The 25,484-nt window shown below is 33.0% G+C and overlaps 1 protein-coding gene across 1 annotated transcript; it reads right to left on the reverse strand.

Annotated features, from left to right (window-relative positions):
- Positions 1 to 7,053: 7,053 nt before the first annotated feature.
- On the reverse strand, positions 7,054 to 17,022 carry LOC131946742 (latent-transforming growth factor beta-binding protein 2). Its single transcript, XM_059307674.1, has 9 exons — positions 16,904 to 17,022; positions 15,859 to 16,122; positions 15,218 to 15,481; positions 14,753 to 15,016; positions 14,119 to 14,382; positions 8,511 to 8,639; positions 7,976 to 8,104; positions 7,530 to 7,658; positions 7,054 to 7,232 (listed from the first exon to the last, which is right to left on the reverse strand). Exons 2-9 carry the CDS (start codon positions 15,944 to 15,946, stop codon positions 7,099 to 7,101), a joined length of 1,401 nt encoding a protein of 466 aa, XP_059163657.1. The 5' UTR covers positions 15,947 to 16,122; positions 16,904 to 17,022; the 3' UTR covers positions 7,054 to 7,098.
- Between the last annotated feature and the right edge of the window lie 8,462 nt (positions 17,023 to 25,484).

A 25,484-nucleotide genomic window follows, 5' to 3' on the forward strand; every position in this document is an offset into this window, starting at 1 on the left:
CGTTGACATTTGAAACTTTTTAACACATGACGTTCAATTGATTTTTTGTTTAGTACTGGTTTTACCTATGTGTGTAAAGGACTAAGATGACGTGTTGAGTTATCTCCGATTGACGTGATGTTTAACAGAGGATTGTGTTGAAAAATGTGATGATAAGCTGAGGCGTTGCGACCTATTCCGGTGCCCGGGGCGGACTATCAATTCTGCACCCCCTCCCTCCCATTTATATATATATAGTTATTTATGTGTGTGTAAGATGCCCTCCCCCATCCCAGTTTGCGGCGCTTTTATTAGCTACTATCCCGTAACATTTTCTATTTCGTTTCCACAGTATCGATATAGAAACAGCTAAATCAGTGTGAAATGCCGTGTAGCCGTTTATTTTCGTAACCTTGACTGTGTATAATTTAATACCACCCCACCCGCCCTCCCCAAGCTACACCACTGTTGATAAGTCTTTGTATATTACTCATATGTTAAGTTATTAACGAAATAGTGTATTTAAAATAAAGCATGTTAATGGGTAAGGGTATATTTTAAACAAGGTTCTTTTTCCTTTATACTTAACATGTCCCATTTTATTTCTAATGCTACACTGATTTATCTAGATTTTATTTTAACTAAAATATAATGTATGTAATCACAAAAAATCCATATCACCCTTGCTACGACGTTGTTTAAAATATATTTTTTCCCTTCTTTTATGTAAACAGCAAGCCCTTAGGAATAAAGGGATATAAAGAAATATGTTCATAATACCTACCGATATTGTTTTCATTATTAAAATGCTTTGTTGGAAAATTTAAAGTGTTCCATTTAATTAATTTGTAGTACACTTTGTAGTAAAATGTATTTTGGTATCGATTTTATAATAATCTACTACAGCAAAGACTCGCGAGGGGATTTTGATTTACAACACAGTTTAATAATGAATTTATATGTTGTTATAAGCTTTATGTGTTGTATTTATTATATGTAAATTAATTATATCCTTCATGCCTTGTGTCAAATATTGCTTAGAGTTAAGATGCATAGGAAAATATAATAGGAAGTAACCACTGGCTAAAAATATTTCCTTGGATAACGTCCCCTTATCTAAAACTGGAAACAAGCTGTCATATCGAATGTTACATTTATTATTTATGTTTAGCCTAGTGATGTATTAAATCCCCTAAAGATTATTTAATCACATTATGTACATCTGGAGAACCGTATTTGCTGCTACTGATTTTACATTGTTAGATAACTTAAATGGTAAACAGTAAAAATATTAAATTTCCCTATGGAACGTAACGGTCGTTCGGACAAGTTATGTAGAGTTCACCTGTCTCTGTGACCTTGCATATGAAAGTCTAGTGTGGTCTGCACTATGCCCAGCCGCCTTTGATTTCGCTAACGTGAGTTATGTACCCATTATAGCTGACTGGTTTGATGAAAGTTTAAGATGTGACACCAAATGCAAACAAAAAAAAATTAAAGAAAAGAAAAATGCTATGGAACTAGCTAAATGAGGTTAGGATTTAATGGTTTTAAAATTTCGCGTAATTTTACTTTCTTTACGCTGGCTAAATTAGAATAACGCAATCCTTTTCACCCACTGGAAATGTGGCTAGCTGGCCAAGATCATAGTGTAGTAGTTGCAATGCGGGTGTTAATTGTTGGAAACGCATCCTTTTAATGTTAGTTCTAATTCATTATTATTAGTTTGACTTCAGCTTTAATTTATTTAATCACGTATTATTCTTATGAGGTTCGAGCTCAGAAAGTATTATTCAGTGTTTGTTCAAGATATAATATTGTGTGTCAGACCAAATTCTACTAAATTTTGGTGTGGCCGTATGGGTTAGCTCCCTAGACACACATACAGCTACACCATTTGTCGCGACGTTTACTCAAATAGAAAACAAAAAGGATACAATTGTAACAAATACTTAAAACAAAACAAACAATGTATAACAAACATAGATCTCCGATTTAACATTGTTACTTTTTGTCTTATACATCAAAAGCTTACTGTCACATAAGTAGGCTACACGTCGACTAAACATCTCCATCAACACATTGAACACTCAGGGGACGTAACCATTATAAACATAATACAATGTACGTTACAAGACATAAGGTAACATCCCCTCTTTTTTTTTTTTTACAACTTTGTATTGTTCTTGCTTGTATTGTTGTTGCTTTAAATTTGATTTATGTTTTTATAAGTTACGGTGCTTAAGGGAAAATATTTGCATGTACCGAAAACTCTATTGAAAATATTGTTGCCATGGCAACGGCGGCCGTATTGGAAAATCTACCATCTGTGGAGTTCTAAAATAACATGTAAACCGCCATTATAATGATTGATGCTCCTTGTTATAACACAAATAGAGTCAGCTGGCTACTTTTTGTAACAGAAAAACCTCTAGAACTACATTTTTTAAAGTTTTTAAAGTTTTTTTTGGGGTGAAAAACTGTTAAATTTAGCATTATCTTCAGTGAAATTTCACCATATCAAATTTTGAAAATTAACATAAATTTTAAGGTAACATTGCTACTTTTTTCTTATATATAGAAATCTTGTACCCGACTCTATATTTAGTTAACTGCCACATAAGTATTCAAGGGCTAAACATCTCCTTCAACACATTGAACACTCAGGGGACGTAACCATTATAAACATAATACAATGGACGTTACAAGACATAACGTAACATCCCCTCTTTTTTTTTCACTAGTATGTATTTAGTAAGCATCGTCTGTTTCTTTGCTTGTTTGTTTGTTTGTTTTCTTTATGGGTTTGTGTCAATTCTTTTACTTAATTTTGAACCTCTTCTAATCCACCGATTTCGTTCATACTTTTCAGATACTCTCCACTTTGATGACAATACAAGTCAATTTATTTATTTTCATTATTAAATATTTAATTAGTCATAAAAATTAAATTAACGTTCTTTGAAACTAAGGGGGCATAACACATTAAATAACTCGATAGATTACTATATTCAATAACAGAAGGGGATATAAATAGCTGTTGTGAGCTGTTCTTCACGCCGAATGTTTAAACCCTAGAGCCGATCGATCTAGTGAAAGCTATTTGTAACAGACTGAATTATTATGTATAATAACTATATTGTAATTGACATGAAGTTGCGTGAATGTAGAGTACCTGGCCAACGGAAGTAAGTGTGAGCGACTGTTCATGTATTTACATGCTTTTTTGTGAGATCGTACACTGGCGTAAGGAGAAAGAAAGTTGGGTATAAAAGGTGGAGGGCAAGGTGAACGAGTGTGCTTGCCTGTGAATGTGTAGTAGGATGTCACCACGTTACTTTGCTTTTTTTATTGTACTATACCTTTCGTTTTTCTTCAATTATGGCTTATTATTATTTTATTGTGGATATTGTAAATAAAGTTTAAAGTTGCAAACTACTGTTGTGTTAGTGTATCAAACGAACCCACATCAACAACAATGGATATTACTATTGTAACACTATTAGGTGCAGATAATGAAGCTTTTAAAGTATTTGAAGCTAAGGGGGATAACAAATTTAATTACTCGATATATTACTATATTCAATAACAGTAGGGGAGATAACTAGTGAAGGCTATTAGGGGCCAGTAATGAAGTTTTTAAACTATTTGAAACTAAGGGGAGGTAACAAGCTTTAGAACTTGCTGTCGTTCGTAAAATATGTTCACAGCCAGGTAATCGTCTTTCAGATATCGCGAGCTACTGATAATGTTTTAAAGAAATATGTTTAATCGTGACTTCATAGATAGTGAATCACTAAAAAGTAGAAAATAAAAAAAAATAAAAATTAAATATAAAAACATTTATAGCAACAAGCTTTTAAATGCACTGAAAATTAGAAAATAAACGTAATTTACTTTCTTTACTTTCTTTCTAATAAGCTTTGGTCGAACATAAGAACTTTTACAAAATTTGGCGACCATTGTATCTCCTGTTTTTAATAACCTTCTGCCTCACCTCATCAGAAGTTTTTTCAACTTGTTTATTAAAGACACCATTCTTATCCAACCGTTTTAACTCCACTTTTCTTTCAGCGTAAATAGCTAGTGGTACATCTCTGTTCAAGCATGTAACAGGAGTAACCTTAAGATTCACTTCCAGATTAAAATCGCAAGGTATGTCACCCTGACTGTTATAATATACATGGTCAACTGCATCAAAACATTTATTTTTTATATTAACCTTAGACCCATTTGCAGCTTTCCCATCAATAGTTTCAGTATTCTTAAGTACACTTTCAAAATTATTATTATTCACAGTGATTACTCCCTTTTTCTCAATGGTCTTTCTTCTAAATTGAGAGCTATATGTCTGGTTCACAATCACAAATCAACCATTTACTTCTTTCCGTCACCGTTTTTTTTTTAATCATTAGCCATGCCTTTCTTAAGGTCAATTATGTTTCAATCGTATATTATTACCATAGTTGATCTTATTCACCTGTGTATACTATGTATACTTGTTTGAAAGTATATTTACAGTTGCCTCAGAATCAAGCTGGAAACGCACTTATTTCGCTCAATGATCATCACTGCTGCAATCATATTTTGTCTCCCACAATCGACAGCTAACAAAAACATCTATACCTCTTCCGATGGCACCGACAAACAATCCGTATCTTTCTCACTTACATGTTTAGCAATGTGATTTAGTTTGCCACAATTAGTACACCTCTTCCCTCACAAAGCACACAGTTCTTTAACAAACCTCTGTTGTTTTCAACAATTTCTGCAGCTGGACATCGAGTGGTGCTTAAAGTTTCCTTTATTTGATACTGCAAAATCGTCTTCTATCGCTAATTTCGTATTTTCCGCCTCATTCAAAAAGTGTATCTCCATCTGTTCATCTATCTTAAATAACGATATGCACGATTTCAATGTTAATTGTGCGTGCGCCAGCGAAATTTTTCTAATATCACCTCCTTTGATACCCAACACTGTTCTGTCTCATAACAGTGATTTTTCCATATATTGCCATAAATCACAATTTTTTCAAGACCCTCATATATCCTTTCATTTGGCTACTGATGAATTTTGTTGACTTTGAACCTCTCAAACGTTTCTTGGGGTTTAACCCCAAAATATTCGTCACAACTTTTCAATATGTTGCAATTTTTTTCCAGTAGCATCTAGTGCCGGAGAGGGGTTAACTTGTGGTCTTTTCTAAATCTATCTTTCAGCCATCTCTTGACCAGATTAATGTACTTTTCTTACAGTACAGTAATTAGTTTGCTTACAATTTCAGCAGATAGCAAGCCTTTACGGCTATCACTCAATAGAAATGCATTTTAAATCGCTGCCACCATGTTACATTTCATAAACAGCTTTCTCCGAACTAACATCGGTATTGTATTTTTATATATAGAAGCTTTAGACGAAACGCCTTGTCTACGACTCTATTTTTAGTTAACTGTCACAAAAGTAAACATCAATTACACATAATCAAAACACATTGAACACTCAAGGGAAGTAACCATTATAAACATAATACATTAACAATCACTAATAAGACATAACGTAACACCTTATGCCACCAATTTTCAATTTAATCATGTATGATTATTATAAGCCCAGCACAGAATATAAATAAAGAAGAATTTAAAATATTTTCATTGTATAATAAACGTAAACATTGTTAATAATATGGTGTAAGCCCACCTGTTTAATACCAATCAAAAACAAAATGAATGAATTTATTTTTTAAAGGCAAATAATTTCGGTAAATAATAGTATATTTAATGAATTGCTATTTAAGGGTTTCATTGTGTCACAACGATTCAAAGTATTTTTATATTACTTAGAAAATCATTATTTAAAACAAATCCTATAAGAACTATTATAAAACATAAAATTATATATATATATATATATATATATATATATATATATATATATATATATATATATATATATATATATATATATATATTGGTCTTTAACAAAGCATCTAAGGACAGATTATCTCAGAGAAAATAAATTAAAGATGGAGTGATCTCCCCTAAATTTTCTTGAATATTCTTATATAACACTATGGGGGATGGCAACTCGGGATATAGACATGATTTGATATAATTCTTATACATGATAGTTGGCCAGCTTAGCTAACATTTTACTCAAGTTATCGTGTTTAAAGACACACAGACAGACATAATGTCAAAACTCTGATTTTCCGTTTACGGAAAGTAATAAAAAGCAAAATGATTCAAAATCGAAGTTTGGTTTTTAACCGATTGCAACGCATCATTTATATTCCATTTACGATACAGTGATAAGGTATTAAATTCGAAAACAATTCAAATTTCATTAACTTTTTTGCACGACAGGAATATTTGTCTTTCTAGGATTTCAGTTATTTATGTCAGTTCCCAAGGATGTAATTACATTGATTCAACATAAAATGACTAATAAGCTAGTATTTTACCATTATTAGCCACCGATAATCAATCGTGCTGCTAAAAAATAAGTTTACCTATCTCAGTAACCTTTTTTATGTAGTTTTATACAGACAGATGAACTTAGCCAATTATTATATTAGCTTCGTTACATCATATAAACTATTTTTTCATTATTTCTGGTTTATAAGAACGTTTTGCATTTTTTATTAAAATACATGAATTAAGTTTATATTTAAAACAAAACATATTTTATAAATGTTTTGTGCAATAAATCAAGTAAGTCCAAAAATGTATGGTCTGAGCTGCTACTGTTATAAATGTTACAAATATTTTAATATGGGTCTTGATCCACGTGCCAAGTTTTTTAAAAAGATGATTATTTAGGTGTGATCGAAATTTTGCTCGTTAGTTTCAATCCTTGACAAAGCATGAAAGACAAAAGAGAGGCTGCCAGAAAAAAATAATATTAAATAAAACCTTGAAAACAAAAATATGATAAGTTTAAATTTTATTCAGTTCTTTTCTATAATATTACAGACACAAATTTTTATTTAAAATAACAATATTTTAAAATGAAAATGTGTTAGTCTTAAATTACTTTTAAATCTATAAGTCTAATGATTTCATATTTTAACTGCATTTTGTTTTGTTGTTAAAGTGTCTTCTTTATGGATAATAATAATAATTAGACGTCACATTTAGTTGGGTCTGTTGGATTTATGGTGTAGCCGTCTCTACAAGAGCATACATAACCACCATTTGTATTTGCACATATATCATCACATACAGGCACTATTGAACTGGTACATTCGTTAAAGTCTGTGAACAAAGACATGAGTAAAAAATGTTTTACCATTTTCTAAATTTGTAAAAATAAACAAAACTGATTACAATTGAGTACATCTTTCGTTTTATAATGTCACAATTTAGGATGAATTTTTAGTTTAACAAAAAAAAAAATTTTGTTGGTATTAAGGTATTTAACTCAGTTAGTATTCTGTTTTTACTTTTCAACAGCAATTTTGTATGGCTAAAGTGTCCTTGTTTGTAATATTCCTAAACTAACACCAACCATCACGTGAATCTCGTTCTTAACACTAGTAAGCAAAAACTGACCATCACATTTAGTTGGGTCTAATGGATTTCTTATGTAGCCATCTCTACAAGAGCATAGATATCCACCAATTGTATTTGCACATATTTGATCACATACCGGTACGGTTGAATCGGAACATTCGTTGATGTCTAAAAAATTGTTAAAAATATTTAACGTGTTTTGAATCTTACAAATAACAAGATGTATAAAATTGTTTTAAAGTTTTATATATATATATATATATATATATATATATATATATATATATATATATATATATATATATATATATATATATATCTATATATATATTCAGAAATGATTTGTAATTTAACACAAAATAAACTTTGTCTTGAAGTATTTACAAATATTTAAAATATTTTTCCAATAGTTTCATACATAAATTAGCTTTGTTTCATTGATAAAATTCCTTCATTAGTAATTTTAATTTAAAAAAACAACTAACCATCACATTTAGTTGGGTCAGTTGGATTTATATTGTGGCCATCTCCACAAGAGCAAAGATAACCACCATTTGTATTTGTACATATTTGATCACATACCGGCACGGTTAAACCTAAACATTCGTTGATGTCTGAAAACAAATTGTTAAAAAATATTTAACATAACATGTTTTGAATCATAAAATTAACAAGATGAATTAAATTAAATTCTGCTTTTGTTTTAAAATACTATATATACATTCTGAAATTAATTGTAATTTAACAGAAATTAAACTTTGTTGGTCTTGAAAAAGCTTCCTTTCAAACCTGACGGTCTATGGGGCAAGTGAAGTAGAGTTCACTTGTTTCTGTGACCTCGGCATATAAAGAGATAGTTTGGTCAGCACTATGCCCAGCCGCCTTTACTTTCCCTAACGAGTTGACTCAGAGACTGTCTAAAAAATATTTAAAATATTTTTCCAATTTCTTCACAAATAAATTAGCTTTATTGTATTGATGAAGTTTCTTCGTTATTAATATTATTCAGAAAAAACTTACCAATACATTTAGTTTGGTCTGTTGGATTTATATTGTAGCCATCTCTACAAGAGCATAGATAACTCCCATTTGTATTTGTACATATGTGATCACATACAGGTGTGGTTGAGCCTAAACATTCGTTAATATCTGAAAATAAAGGTGTGTGCTTTAAACATGTTAACTTGTCTTTAATTTTAAAACATAAACACAATGAATTAAAATACTACTAAGATTGTTTTCTATTTACAAATGTAATTCTTTTTAAGACGATTTAAAAAAATACATTTTGCTGATCTTAAAATATTTTAAACTATTCATTGAAACAGTCTAATGATTGCATATATTAAATACATTTGTTTTTATGTTGCGGTTTCTTTTTTAGTAATATTACTACACAAAAACGGACAATAACATTTTGTTTGATTAATACGATTTATGTTATAGCTTTATCTGCAAGAACATACAAAACTCCTTTTTGTATTTGTACATATTTGATTACATACAATATCGGTTTTACTTGTAAAAAGGTTGAAATTAAATGATTAAAACGAACAAGGGGATTTATCTTGCGCTCATACAGTATTGTAACCGGGGCTCTCAAGAGTGCTCAGCGACGCCCTAGACACATGGCTGATCGCCGAATGTTGGCTACTTCCTTATTACTTAAGCTGACCAAAGTACAACCAGGACATTCGTAAATCACGCCTCGGAGCATATGGGCGGAAGGGTTGACAAACTCGTGCCATAATTAAATCCATGAAATTTTGGCAATGTTTTATGTATTTAAATGACTTAATATAAGAAAACAAGGTCATGCGTGAAAACCTTGAGTGTACAATAATAACGCACCTAAATAATGAGGTAGAACACACTTCGGTGACAGCCCATGTGTCAGGGACGTAGAGTAAACTCTTAGGACCCCCATCCCCTTCCCGATTACACTACCGCATAGGCGTCGCGTACGGCCCCTGGCTCCTTAAATCTAACAGGCGCCATCGTGCCAAATAGCATCCTGTTAACAATGATGCAGATTGCGTCATTCACTAAAGTGACACAAATGAACAGGATTTGTTATTTAACACGTAAAAAAATATTTGACGTGTTTTAAACATCAATGTGACTGATGCAATAAGTAATCGTTACTAATGGTCTATTCTTAGATGCTCTATCTCAATTTATGATTGGATTATCTAAAATTAGATGCTAATTGCAACATTCGCAAAGTGGCGAAACTGTTTGTATTTTTTACGGACAAAAAGAAATATCCCAGTTAATAATCAAGCTTAAATGCAGATTGCGTCATTCACTAAAGTGACACAAATGAACAGGATTTGTTATTTAACACGTAAAAAAATATTTGACGTGTTTTAAACATCAATGTGACTGACGCAATAAGTAATCGTTACTAATGGTCTATTCTTAGATGCTGTATCTCAATTTATGATTGGATTATCTAAAATTAGATGCTAATTGCAACATTCGCAAAGTGGCGAAACTGTTTGGATTTTTTACGGACAAAAAGAAATATCCCAGTTAATAATAAAGCTTTTGTTAATTTCTTATTATTAAAATAAAACGTATTACATGGCCATCAGCGGCCCATGTGAGCTTTTGGGGGCTGAAACAGACATTTTTATTTGCAGCCTAATCGCAATCTACCAGGGTGCCAGAGGACACGCTATTCAATTTAGTAAGCGCTTGTAACGCCCAATCCTATCCATTGTCTATCAAACTGTTTAGACCGAACGTATTCACCATAGCGCTCACGAGACAGACCAGGGCGCCATATCGCATCCTGTCGGTGGGCCGCCCATGCAAAATTAAATTTCCCCGCCCACACCACCCACCCATCACTATTCACCCCTCCCACCCCAGATACCTTCTCGGTAGTATTCATCAAACTCCTTAAAGTTTTATGGCACCGGGATAAATTGCGTCAACCCGCAATCGTCTTTAATTTTTGTATACCGTATATTAAGAAAAATCCCACATTTCCGTGGCGCCGCCCTTGCGAAATTAAAAGTGATTTTTTTTTTACAAAACCCTTCCCGAGAAAGTTCTAATCAACTCCCTAAAGTCTCATGGCTATCGGGTGAACACTGTCATACAAAAATCGACTTTTATTTTTATATACCGTATATTGAGAAAAAACAAATCGCACCCTGCCGGGGCGCCAACCCTACGAATTGAATTTTTTTCCTCAGAAACCTCCTCAGGAATAATCTTAACTTCCCAAAGTTCGACGGCGATGTGATAAGGGGTGTGGTAATGCACAAAAGACACACAGACAGACACACACATACATTGCTTTATATATATATATATATATATATATATATATATATATATATATATATATATATATATATACCATATATACCATATATACCATATATACCATATATACCGAAACACCACCGCAAATAATATTAAGATTTAATTTTTAAATACTGGCTATATAAGTCCCCGATATATTCTTTACATATGCATGTTACAAAATCATTTGAACATAGCTACATCTTTTTCAACTAACGCCATCTACAGTAACGTAAGCAGGGGGGGGGGGGGAAGCAGGGAGAGCAGTTGCTCCATTTTCAGCAAAGTGTCTCCTTTTTGGAAACTTTTTAAACTCTAAGTCTTAAACATTGATATTTGTTAAAAAAAATTTTTAATCACAAGATTTCTTTTCATGCAGCAATTAAGCATAATAGTACTAGTCTAGTAGCGTCTACGTTTATACGTTTACAACACGTATTAACAGCTGTATCAGTTTGTCATTCTCTGCCATCTGGTGTTAGAGCCTTGTCGTGGCTTGGCAGCTTGTGTATCTTGACCACCCCCAGAGCTATACCAGCGGGAGTGTAAACTCCTAGTAGGTTCAACCAAGCTGGGAAGATCTGTGCGGGTAGGGATCAGACCAAAGCTAACACCCTGGTTCTTCAGGTTGGGGGTTGAAACATAAGGCTAGCAACCTTATCTCGTAAAAAAAATATACCGCTACAGAAACTGCAAGAACACAACATTAAGAAAAGAAAAAGAAAATATCGCAAGGCATCCCTTGGACTGGAATCCCCAGGGAAAATGAGGGTGGGCCGGCCACGGAAGACATGGAGAAGAACTGTTGAAGAAGAAGGAAAACAGCTGGGCACACATGGGCGCAGATAAGAGGGGGGTAGCCCAAAACCGAGTCCGATGGAGATGTGTAGTTGCAGCCCTTTGCTCCCCAGGGGCCACAAAGGAACGATGATGATGATGAAATAATCGCCATTGAATCTAAGCAAATGCTAAAATCTGAGTTTTTAATATGCCTTACTCTAACTTTATCACTTTTGACCCAAATTCATACCCGAAACATACTAATGTTGTGTTTCGTTTCACACAATTCGAGTTTGATTCCGTTTTTTTTACACTTGTCAGACAGCTGTGATCGTGGTGTTTTTTTGAGAAAATAATAAAAATTCACAGGCCGTGTTTTCCTCTTGAAAAAAATATTTACAACCTCAGGTGAGTAATTTTACCTAAAAATAAGTCGTTTGCATACTATTTTTTTATATTTGTGCTGATAATGTCCAATTACGGTATTTTGCAGTTCTGATACATCATGCAACGGTATGACCATGACATTAGCTGAGACTACTGTATAGTGACTTTTCTGTAGTATTATAATATGTTGATAGAATAATTCCTAACGTCTAGTAGGTAGACTCTAGTCAACTGTTGGTTCTTACACTAGTTTAGTTTTGTTTTTCTTTTATATTTTTACAATAATAATATGTAAATTATAGAAGAAAAATAGTGTCAAAATCTGTAACAATAGTAAAAATATTCAATCATTACTACTTTTCCTTAGATTTAGCACTTAATTCAGTACTATATACATCCAGTGTGCTACTATAATAAGCCTATAATAAAAGGTGTACAGTGTAGTGCTGCTATTGAAGAAAAAAAATGTGTCATAACGTTTAACAATAATAATATAGTATTAGACTGATATTTACTGGCTAATGCTTAGAATGACTTGCATTTAATTCTCTAATCATACTAATTCATACACATAGACAGTGTTTGGGTCTAACACGCTTAGAAAGTAGTATAGTAATTATTATGGAAGAAAATTTATAATAATATTGGGAATAGTTTTACATGCTTAGTCTACTTATTATTAATTCATACCGGTACACAAACAGTAATAATTACTATAGACAGTGGTGGTTTACTTATGTTTATAATAGTAATTTTAACTTAATTTATAAATCCATGAAGTTCATGAATGATTAGAGATTGTTTTAGTGCTGACATTGTTTTATTTATGTTTACAAAATCTCTTTTTGTCTAGAGTGAGCGATCAATTTTGTCGCAAAACTGTTCTGAATGAAATAGATGGTAGACTTCAAGGAGAATGTAAATGAAAGTGAAATTGGTGTAATATTTGGTTATTTATCTTATGAAGTTTTTAGTGTAATAACTAGGCCTATAGCAAATATTGTAGTATTAATTATGTTTAATAACATTGGTATACTAATATTTGAATCACAAAACATTCTTACATATAGTATTCATACTTGCAAATAAAATAATAATCCTCTAGTATATAAAAAGTAGCAGTGGTACATCATTTTTATTTGAATTATAATTTTATTTGTGCATGCAAGAAGATAAAGTAAATAGATCTAGAAATAATATATAGTTTCTTTTAGTAGTGACAATTTTTTTTACTGGATGGGAAAAGATTCTCACAAAAGAATTATGTCTGAAATAGGGACTGCATATTTCTTTGGTCACTAATGTCTAATCATTTATTTATTTATTTACCTGATGTTGAAGGTGTTACTGTAACTGAAATTGAATACTTAGTAAGTGATGTAGAGAGAATAGAGGGATTTGTTTGGAGCAAGTAAAGCGGAAGAATTTATTCTGATATAGGCCAACATTCATAAGCTGTAGGCCTACTTTTATAAGATGTACATTCATAAGATGCTAGTCCAGCAAGTGGTTAACTAAAACACATGGATGTTCTCTTGTATTTGTGAGGAATAGGAACTGACCAACATAGTTTTTCGTGCAAGGCCTTCCGGCTGTTCAAGTTTATTTTATTTCGCACCATGGATAAAGACTGTTAGTATAAAGAGTGAACAGATTTTCTATATCTACGTTGCACAGAGGAATCCAGAAAAAGCTTGAAGTCTTTGATATAGCAGAAATAAAACTATTCATTGGATTCTAGCAGTCATGTCTCTGGTTTCATTGCATAGGAAAAAGTTCTAATAATGGCCAAATATCATCATTGTAGATATATTCTAATTTCTTTCCTATCAACAAGTTTGAGTCATTGAAAACCACTTTGCATTTAAAACAATAACAATTTCAAATTATACTAGATAGAGGTCCTGTTGAAAAATGTGAGGCTGCTTATTGACTGCCACAATAAAAAGATGCATGATGACTAAGAAATATGACATAACTGGTAATAGCTATATAGTGAAAATACAAAAAAGAAAATACAAAAAGAAATAGCATGCATGAACCGTAGCCACCCATTGTAGAATCAGTATAGGTTTCCTAGAACATTAACTGAGTAAATATTTTAAAGTGGAAAATATATTTTTGAAAATACTTTTTGGTCTACCTTGGCAACTTTTATCAGTGGTAGAGTTTTCATATCCAATATTACACCTACATTCTGCAGATCCATTTAAATTAAAGCAGCTAGCATGGATATCAGAACAAAAGTCAGTCTGTTCACACTCATCAATATCAGTTTCACAGTTGATGCCTTTCCATCCAAAGAGACAAGAGCATTCTCCTGTATTGTCCAGGCAATCTACTGTACTCTCTATAACACATGAGCAAGGATTTGAGCACTCATACCCAAAGAAGGTGTTATTACAAGCTGTAAGAAAATGGGAATACAATCGTAACATATTTTTAAATTAATGATCTTTATAACATACATTTTGACATATTTTTTATCCTGCAAATATCTAAAATAAATTATTTGTATCAAATATTTCAGCATTTCTTTAGAAAAATTATATGCCAAAGATATTTAAGAAAAAATGATTAACATCAAACGGATTATTTTGTTTTTTAAAACGATCAAAATCCCTGAAATCATATTCACACTTCAGGTGAATCAAAAAAAAAAATTAAAAATTATGAAATTTGTTCAAAACAATTGTTAAATTTTTAAAGTACACATTCAACCACTAGTATATTAATACAAAACATTTTAATAAAGAATAAAACATCTTCTGTCATACCTTGGCACTGCAGGTCAATAAGTGATCGTTGAAACCCAATCTCACACCTGCATTCTGCTGACCCCACCAAATTAAAGCAAAATTCCATGTAACCAGGACAGTAGCTGGCATTAAGGCACTCATTGACATCTTCATCACAAGTGGTGCCATTCCAACCAGCTGCACACAAACATTCTCCAGTGGTGTCATTGCAATCAACTGTGTTGTTTAGGTTACAGCTGCAGGTGTTGGCACAGTCCAGACCATAGTGGGTAGCATTACAGGCTGGAATAAAACACATGTTACAAGCATGATTAACTGCAGTACAAAAGAAACAAAAACTTATTTTCTAAACACATTTATGGGTAAAAAACTGTTTGACTTCAAGAATAAAAGGACACAATTGTAAACACATGAAACATACAACAAATGTTTTTCCCCATATATAATTATTATTAAAGAATGGAACTTTGGAAAGTTAATTACCTTGGCAGCTTTCATCAGTGGTAGAATTCTCATATCCAATATTACACCTACATTCTGCAGATCCATTTAAATTAAAGCAGCTAGCATGGATATCAGAACAAAAGTCAGTCTGTTCACACTCATCAATATCAGTTTCACAGTTCGTGCCATTCCATCCAAAGAGACAAGAGCATTCTCCTGTATTGTCCAGGCAATCTACTGTATTCTCCATAACACATGAGCAAGGATTTGAGCATTCATACCCAAAGAAGGTGTTATTACAAGCTGTAAGGAAAAAGAAATACAGTACCAACATATGTCAAAATTAAAGATATTTATAACTTACATTATGAAGCATTTTTTATTTTGCAAATTTTTAAAATAAATGATTTGTATAGAATATTTTGGCATTTGTTAAAAACAAATTATATGACAAAAATAGGTTTTTAAAAAACGGTTAACTTTAATTGAACATTTTTTTTTTAAATAAAAAGATCAAAATCCTTGATATCATATTCACACATCTGGTGAATCAAAAATTAAATTTAACATTGTGAAATTTGTTTAAAGCATTGTTAATTTATTTTAGTATACACTCAACCTCCAGTATATTGATACAAAAAACAACAGTTTAGTAAAGAATAAAACATCTTCTGTCCTACCTTTGCACTGCAGGTCAATAAGTGATCTTTGAAAACCAATCTCACACCTACATTCTGCTGACCCAACCAAATTAAAGCAAACTTCCATGTAACCAGGACAGTAGCTGGCATTAAGGCACTCATTGACATCTTCATCACAAGTTGTGCCATTCTAACCAGCTGCACACAAACATTCTCCTGTGGTGTCATTGCAATCAACTGTGTTGTTTAGGTTACAGCTGCAGGTGTTGGCACAGTTCAGACCATAGTGGGTAGCATTACAGGCTGTTATAAATAGAGATTTTCGTTTCATTTAGTCTTTCATGTAAATTGATATTTATGAGTATATACAAAAATAATCTAGCAATTTACAGACAAAATCTTGACAAGATATGATGGCATGAAATATTAAATGTATAATCAATACAAATCATGGAAAGTTTTTATGTTAGTGTTGGAGCTTTATAAACTAAGTTGAAATTTTATAAATGTAAATTTGTGTATGCTACTAATGTTATATATGCACACACATTAAATTTGATTTCTGATATTTGTGATTTTTTTTACTTTCAGGAATGACCGCATAATTAAAAAAAATGTTAAAAATACTCAATCGTCAAAAATATCATACGTATTTTGTAGTGAATTCATTTTTTTCTGATTTCTTTTTTAAATTCTGAGAACATTTGTTTGCGATAGCAGTTATCCAATCACATATAGGTACAGATACATATAAAGGTACAGGTACATTTTATTGTTATTTATTTTAATTATATAACCTGAAGAAGTTGTTTGCCAACCCGCAAATAAAAAGCTGTTTCTATTTAGAAATTTGACTCTTATTATATTTGTACAACTTACCGTCTTATTAAGGAATGTAAGGTGATATGTAATAAAAAAATTTATAATGACGTAAAAGGTAAACCCTTTCCTAGTCAACAATTTTTATTTATTTACCTATAAAAATAATTTGGTATAAATCAAAGTTGTTAGTATTGCTTAATATCAATAAGTCAATGAGCATTTGTCGTACGGATGTCAGTTTTTAGCATTTTCGTTTACTCACCTTCACACTGATTAGGATCAATACTACTTATTTTGTATCCAGGTTCACAAGAACACACAAGGCTTCCATTTAAGTTGATACTTATCTGCTCACATTGGTTTGTGTTTACTTGAACGCCATCATCCCTTTCTTAAAATAAGTAGATTTTAAAAATTAAAATGTAAAACGTATTATGTAATATTCTTATTAGGACATATACGCAGTGCCGGCGCCAGGTTATTTAGCGCCTTAGATAAAATTTATTAAAATCCCCCAGCAACTTTTTTGAGGCCCCATTATATATATATATATATATATATATATATATATATATATATATATATATATATATATATATATATATATATATATATATATATATATATATATATATATATATATATATATATATATATATATATATATATATATATATATATATATATATATATATATATATATATATATATATATATATATATATATATATATATATATATATATATATATATATATATATATATATATATATATATATATATATATATATATATATATATATATATATATATATATATCTTCTTCGATAGGCCGCCATTATTGATGTAAAAATATAAACACATCATGTGACGTCATTGTTTCCGTCGAGTCTAGTGGTTTTTCTAATCTTTTTTTAAAAAATGTGGTTAATCTACCTATGAATAAATCAATAAATTAATTAACGTCTTTAAATAAATTTGTGATTAACAGTCTGTCTGCAATAAAAAAAAATATTCTCTACCTACATACTATTTTACAGCTCTTCAGATCAAGGAAGAACTATTCACAATACTCGATCAGACAAAAAAAAAAAAAAAAAATACAAACATGTAAACAAACTTGAGTTTTAGTAGTATATATATAGAGCCTCTCTGCCAAAGACTGTATACCCATATCCAAGATATGTAGTAGAATTCTACTTGAAATTCTGTTCAGATCTTGTTGTGCCAATAATTAATATAGTTTGAAAATCAAAATATCTCCCTTGCTAAAAAGATTTCTAGAAATTAAGATTTAGATGATATACAATAATTCTGTAATTTAACAGAGGCATAGTTAGGGAAGGGCTGGTGGGACGCTCGACACAGGGGCCGAAACAAAGGGAGTGCCTAACTTGGTAGTTAATAATATAAAAAGCTCATTACTAAATTATATACAGTGGCAAAAAGAATGTTGACTGCTACTTAGCATTACGGACTTATTTGTTTTCTCTATCATTTGTGGGAAGCCAAAAAAAAAAAACGACTGTTAAAAAGCGCCCTGGCTTGTTCAAATGAGGAAAGGGGGAGGGAGCATTTTCACCAACGCGAATAACTATTTATAGGCCTAATTATAAGAGGGGTGGGGTGTCCAAATTGACAGTTCGTCATTTGCAGCAAAATAGATCGCTACGCAAAGTTATTTATTATTAGGAACTTTTTAATAATGGCGATTACACATTTTTGCGCCCTCGTATGGATTGCGCCCTAGGCGACCGCCTAATTCGCCTTATAGGCAGCGCCGGACCTGACTATTCTTAGCATGATGTATATACATAACGATATTTTATTCAAATACTTCTAAAACGGAGATTATGGAAATAAAATTCTAATGTATTGATATATCTAAAAGGCCTTTAACTTACTTTGTAAGTTTAAAAAATCGTTTCTGCTATTCTTTTTTCCAAAAGAAGTAATTATTAAAGGGGTAGGCTCCAGAAAAAACCAACTTCTTAAATAAAACGTTTTATTGCTTTATTTATGTATATCTCTAAGTTAGGGTACTTAAAGGAAAATATTTCCATGCATCGGGGACTCTTTTTAAAATATGGTTGCCATGGCAACGGCGGCCATCTTGAGAAAAAAAAACGTCCTTTTCTGGAGTTCTAAAATTTTATAAACTAACATATATAAGGATTATATAACCATTGATCCTTCTTTTTTTTTGTATCAGAAAACACTCTAGAAATTTTTTTGTTTCGAAATTTGGTATGGCGAAATTCCATTGAAATTAATGATAAATTAAATGGTATTTCACCATTAAAAAAACTTGAAAATTTGAAAAAAATATTTCTGGCTGTTTTTCGATTACAACTAGCCAGCTGACTCTATTGTTGTTTGTACAAGAAGGATCAATGATTATATGGGCGGTTTATATGTTACTTTATGAAATTTTAGAACTCCACAAAAGGTAGTTTTTCCATGGCAACCATATTTTCAGAAGAGTCCCTGGTACATGGAAATATTTTCCCTTAAGTACCATAACTTACACATAAACAAATTAATTTAAAAAAAGGCTTATTAATTAAAAAGTTTTTTCCCCTGTTTTTTTTTCCGGACCCTACCCCTTTAACCTAATTTTTCTATTAGTTATAATTTAAAGGGAATGTTGGTACATAGTCGGTATTGTAGCATTAAATTATTGAGTAAACATTTTTAAAATGTTAAATATTTAGCAAAGAGCAATAATTTAAGTGGTTTTTTTTCTGCTTAAAAGTGATGTTCAGGAACTAAATTTTAGTCTTTAATATTTGCATACACATTTTATCAACATTTAAAAAAATTATATTCGACTTACTTTCTGTAAAGAATAAAATCAACAAAAACAGTAAAGCTACTGCAACTATTGTGCATGACAGGAACATACTTGCACTGAAAAATAAAACGTCAATTAGTGAAGATGTTATCTATACTTTAGAAAAGGTCTCGGTCTGTATTTAGGTGGGAACAGGGCATTCCCCCCCCCTCCCGGTTCATTCCCCCCCCCCCGAAGTAATTGCCTCCTGCCAATTACCCCCCGACCAGTAGGACATTACCCCCCGGTCATAGCTTGAGGGTCAGCTGGGGTTAGAGCTAGTGTTTGTGTTTGGTCTATGTCTATGTCTATGTCTATGTCTATGTCTATGTCTATGTCTATGTCTATGTCTATGTCTATGTCTATGTCTGTGTCTGTGTCTATGACTATGTCTATGTCTATGACTATGTCTATGTCTATGTCTATGTCTACGTCTACGTCTATGTCTATGTCTACGTCTATGTCATCTACGTCTACGTCTACGTCTACGTCTACGTCTAGGTCTATGTCTATGTCTATGTCTATGTCATCTACGTCTACGTCTACGTCTACGTCTACGTCTAGGTCTAGGTCTAGGTCTAGGTCTAGGTCTAGGTCTGGTTCTAGGTCTAGGTCTAGGTCTAGGTCTAGGTCTAGGTCTAGGTCTAGGCCTAGGTCTAGGTCTCTATAGACCTTTTGTCCCACTTGATGTAAAATCACCCGATTCGGCAAAATGGATGGGGGAGTCGTAGGTGTAGGTGTAGGTGTAGGTGTAGGTGTAGGTGTAGGTGTAGGTGTATGTGGGTGTAAGTGTAGGTGTAGGTGTAGGTGTAGGTGTAGGTGTATGTGGGTGTAGGTGTAGGTGTAGGTGTAGGTGTAGGTGTAGGTGTAGGTCTGGGTCTGGGTCTGGGTCAAGTTCTTGGTATACACACACATATATATATATATATATATATATATATATATATATATATATATATATATATATATATATATATATATATGTACATTTGGTGTTGTGGGGATGTGGGCCGCCAAAAAAAATGTATGCCTATTTATAGCGACCATATATGAGCAGATATGAGAAAGTTGCTTATTTCGTCAATCGTATGTTTACATAAGCGCTTCGTCAATATATGCATAAGTTTAAATATTGCTAACGGTTTAAATATCAGTAGGTCCATTAGGTTTAAATGTAGGTATAGGTTCATAGATATGTATAGTTCCATGTTTAAAATACAATCTTACCTTAGCTTAGTTTATGTTGAAATTTGCTAATATTTAATTACATTTTCAAAGCAAACCGCTCCTAAATAAAACGACCCACCTTTGTATATTGGACGTCGTCCTGACGCGAAGAGTCCGCTAATAAAATTTTGAAGCACAAATCTTCACGCTTATTCAGGTTTAAAATAAATAGTAAAAAAACAGATCGACGCAATAGCAACTCTTATAATAGCACCGGACCGTTAAAAATATCGGGTTTCAAGATTCTTGAGTTTTTAATTCTAAAGGGCTGTTTTGAATTGCTTTGATGTAAACAAATGAACTGTGTCACTATGACCTCATAAAATGTATTTGATCTGTGTATTGAATATATTTTTTTAGCAGTCTAGATTAAATTTCTTACAAAACTTTTGAATTATATTTAGACAATAAGGTCAAGTTCTTGTTGCAAAAGGTTCAATGATTCCCACAAAGCTGTGGTAAAAGACGTGTTCTCTTTCTTGTACAGCTAGAGCAGGGGTCTCCAAACTACGGCCCGCGGGCCGATTGCGGCCCGCGAGGTCCTCTCATCCGGCCCGCGCAGATCTTTTTGTCCACGGAAAAAACGTTTGTTGGTGATAGCTGAGGAACTTTTTCAGAAAAATCAATGATATGTCCGGAAGAAACTTGCCCCCGAACTGAAATTTAATAGTTAATGTGGCCCTCGGACTGAAAAGTTTGGAAACCCCTGAGCTAGAGTAAAGCTCGTTAGACCGGTAGATGTGGAAAAAGTGAGATTTATTAGGCTTTTTTTTCCTGGTGTATGGGGCCTGCAATCCTTTATACAGGGTCAGTAAGAGTTTTTGGGCGATCTACCCTGTTGGTTAAGTGTGTGTAGACCATGAGGCTCACGTACCAAAGTCAGCAAGCTTTTTATCCGACATTTCACCATGCTATCCACGATCATAGTCAAAGATACTATTTTAAAAGAAGCTAAACGTAGAATACATTTTTTTCTATTTACAACTCGCAATTCTATTCAATTCACTCTTAATCCATAATAATAAAATTATATATAATCAGAATTATCTGTTAATGTTGTTGTTAATAACAAACCCGGCTTACAATGTATTTGAGGGGGTGATATTTACGTACTATATCGGATGACAACAACTGTCTTTTTGATGTATGAGTGTAGGCACTTGATTTAACGTTAGTGTCAATTTCCCTTACCCCCTTCCCTCTACATATTTATCGATCCTTTCTACTCTCTTAAGTCAAAAATAAACATTCAGACAAATCTAGTAATCATATATCAATAAGTTCCATGCTAGACTAAAAAAGATAAATCAGAAATAAAAGAAAAAGGTCGCTTTGTTATGTTAAGCACGCGTTTCGTGTTTACTTGACTATTTTTATGACACAGACGAATGTTATTGTTGCGTCCTCAGGAGAAAGTTTCATGCTAATACATTCAAAACCAGAAACCGCTGAAGGAATGTCAGGCTTCAATTAAAATTATTCGTACCTTACACTGTGTTTACCTATGTGAATCTATATCAGAGACTTTTAGCTTTGTCCTAAATCGTTGAAGAGAATTTTCCTTTGTATCTTTGTATCTTTGTATCTTTGTATCTTTGTATCTTTGTATCTTTGTATCTTTGTATCTTTGTATCTTTGTATCTTTGTATCTTTGTATCTTTGTATCTTTGTATCTTTGTATCTTTGTATCTTTGTATCTTTGTATCTTTGTATCTTTGTATCTTTGTATCTTTGTATCTTTGTATCTTTGTATCTTTGTATCTTTGTATCTTTGTATCTTTGTATCTTTGTATCTTTGTATCTTTGTATCTTTGTATCTTTGTATCTTTGTATCTTTGTATCTTTGTATCTTTGTATCTTTGTATCTTTGTATCTTTGTATCTTTGTATCTTTGTATCTTTGTATCTTTGTATCTTTGTATCTTTGTATCTTTGTTTCGTTCGTCGTTTGTTCTCTCGTTCGTCGTTTGTTCGTTCGTTCGATCGTTTGTTCGTTCGTTCGATCGTTCGTTTGTACGTTCTTCCATGTAAGATTACATAAGACATAGTCATGTATTTATCTATTTTCCCGAAACGTTTTCATTATACATTTACCAGACCGTAACATTTTAATGACATTTTAATGTCACTTTGATATCATGGGATACAATTGCTATTCATCAGCATGTTTTATAACTTAAATGAGACATTTTAGAATGCACGAGTGATCTTACGAGCTATATACATCAAGACACATATGTAATATATTCTAATTAAAAGAGTTGTTATAAAAATTGTAGTTTACGATAAGGCGCCTCTAAGGGTGCAGCTACATAGCTTCAGGAACAAATATTCACTTCGTAGGGGACCAGGTGGTGGGGGGAAAGTTATATAGGCCAACTTGTTAAACCAGAATCCGGAGCGGCACATTCAAATAACGATTGAAAGCTGAAGACAAAAACTTAACCAAAATTTTACAGAAACAGAGGAGTCGGCGTGATCGAGGCGATAAAGTTCATGGCTGCTAAACCGAAAGAGTCTCGAGTTCGAACCCTCGGACAGATAAGGCTAGTTAGCTGGCGATAGCCACTCTTCCAGGAGAGACAACTCCAAAAAAAAAAAAAAAACTGCTACCTTTCAGTTTGGTTCTTGGTCGAATAAAAACTATGGAAGCAAATCCTAAAATAAAAGCATTCTGAAATCGGAGTCAATAGCCTCCAATATCGAAAATACAGATAATTCCTTTCCCGGTTACTCGAAATCGCTAAAAGTTGAAACATAACTACATATATGATAAGTTCTAAGGACACTACCTACACTTTAGCATAAAACAATATCAAATACAAAATACTATACGAATTGTTTTGTGAAAGAAAATCACACATATGAATTACTTCTATGCCTCATTACGCTCCTTTACATAGCCAAAAGGGCTGTTAAGTAGGTCACCTACCAGTTCTACGGCTCAATAAATCCTGCATGAGCCATAGAACTGGTTGGTGACCTACTTACCAGCCCTATTGTAAGCGGCCGATGTCCCAGAAGGGACGACAGGCTAACCTGACCTTTAATAGCTAGTTGGGGGTAGGGGGGGCTATAAAACTAGTTAAAATAGTTAAGGGATGCTAACAATAATTTCAGTATTCAAATACGGTTTCACATATAGTTTCAATAGTTGAATAAAGATGGGCGGCATTCCATTAAAAAGCTTACTCGGAAGGCCTATAAAACTAGCTTAAATATTTTGATGAGCCACTAAATACCATATTGTATGTTTTGAATATGATCCAATAACACTCCTTTAGTAAGCGGAAAAGAGGTTTCCTAGCAATTATTGGAACAGTTACTTCATTACTTACTTAATCCTCATCACTCCCTGTGGAGTATAGGGCAGGAACAAATCTCCGCCATTCCACCCTGTCCTGGGTGAGCCACTTTAGTTCATGCCAGGTTTTGCCAGTAGCCTGTACTTCTTCTTCCATCTCCCTCCTCCATGTTCCCAGTGGTCTTCCTCTATTTCTCTTTCCGGGTGGGTTCCACTTCAGCGCCATGTTGGGGAGTCTTTTTTTGCTCATGCGTAGGACATGGCCCAGCCATCTCCATCTCCTCGTTCGAACTTCTGAGACAATGTCGTTTAATCCTGTCCTTCGCCATATTTCCTTGTTCGGGACTTTGTCGTCCCACTTTATCCCGAGGATGCGTTGGAGGGATCTTCTTTCAAAGCCTCTGAGTCGGCTCTCTCCTTTCTTGTTTAGTTTCCATGACTCTACAGCATAGAGGAGTACAGAACGTACATTTGTCTTATAGATCCTTATTTTAGTTCTCTGCTGCAGTGAGGATGATTTCCAGATCTTAGCGAGTCTGTTGAAAGCTTGTGCTGCCATTGCTATTCTGGTGGCAATTTCTTTCTCCATGCTTCCATTTGCTGATATATAGCTGCCGAGGTACTTAAAGTCTTCGACCTCTTCTAGCTCTACTCCATTCGCAAAGGTCTTGAGAGCACTTTTGGTTTTTATTTTCATTAGCTTGGTTTTTCCGGAGTTTATCTTTAGCCCAACGCTTTTGGCAATTTGCTCTATTCTTGTGGTTTTCGCTTGGATGTCTTTTTGGGCATGTGAAAGTAAAGCCAAGTCATCAGCAAAGTCACAGTCCTCAAGGTGGTTGGTAAGTTCCCAAACAATTCCTCTTGGCTTATCCTCAGTGGCTCTTCTCATAATCCAGTCTATTACCACCAAAAGATGACAGGTGAGATGACACAGCCATGTCTGACTCCTGTTTTTACCTTGAACCATTCACTTTGCTGATTTTCGTGTCGCACACAGCATTGGTTATCACAGTACATGTCCTTAAGTATGTTTATGACTTTTCCTGGAAAGCCATATAGCTCTAGTATCATCCATAATGATGGATGGTGGATGCTATCAAATGCTTTCTCGAAATCTATGTAGTTGATGTAGAGAGACGAATTCCACTCCAGGGACTGTTCCACGATAGTGCGCAAGACAAATATTTGGTCGTTACATGACCTGTTGGCCCTGAAGCCAGCTTGTTCTTCACGAAGGATCCCATCAATTCCTTTCCTCATTCTTTGTAATAGGTCTCTGCAGAAGACTTTTCCTGGTACTGACAGAAGATTAATGCCTCTCCAGTTCTCACAAACATTAAGGTCGCCCTTTTTGGGTAATTTGATAATGATTCCCCGTTTCCAAGAATCTGGGACTTTTTCTTCATTCCATATTGGAACAGTTAAAAGAGGCTTATAACAAGCAGTAGTCTAATCGAAGCCTAATAAGCAACTTCCTGAG

This window comes from Physella acuta, unplaced genomic scaffold (assembly GCF_028476545.2).
Source record: "Physella acuta isolate Inbredline_101_S28 unplaced genomic scaffold, ASM2847654v3 ptg000570l, whole genome shotgun sequence".
In the NCBI taxonomy this organism is placed as follows: Eukaryota; Metazoa; Mollusca; class Gastropoda; family Physidae; genus Physella; species Physella acuta.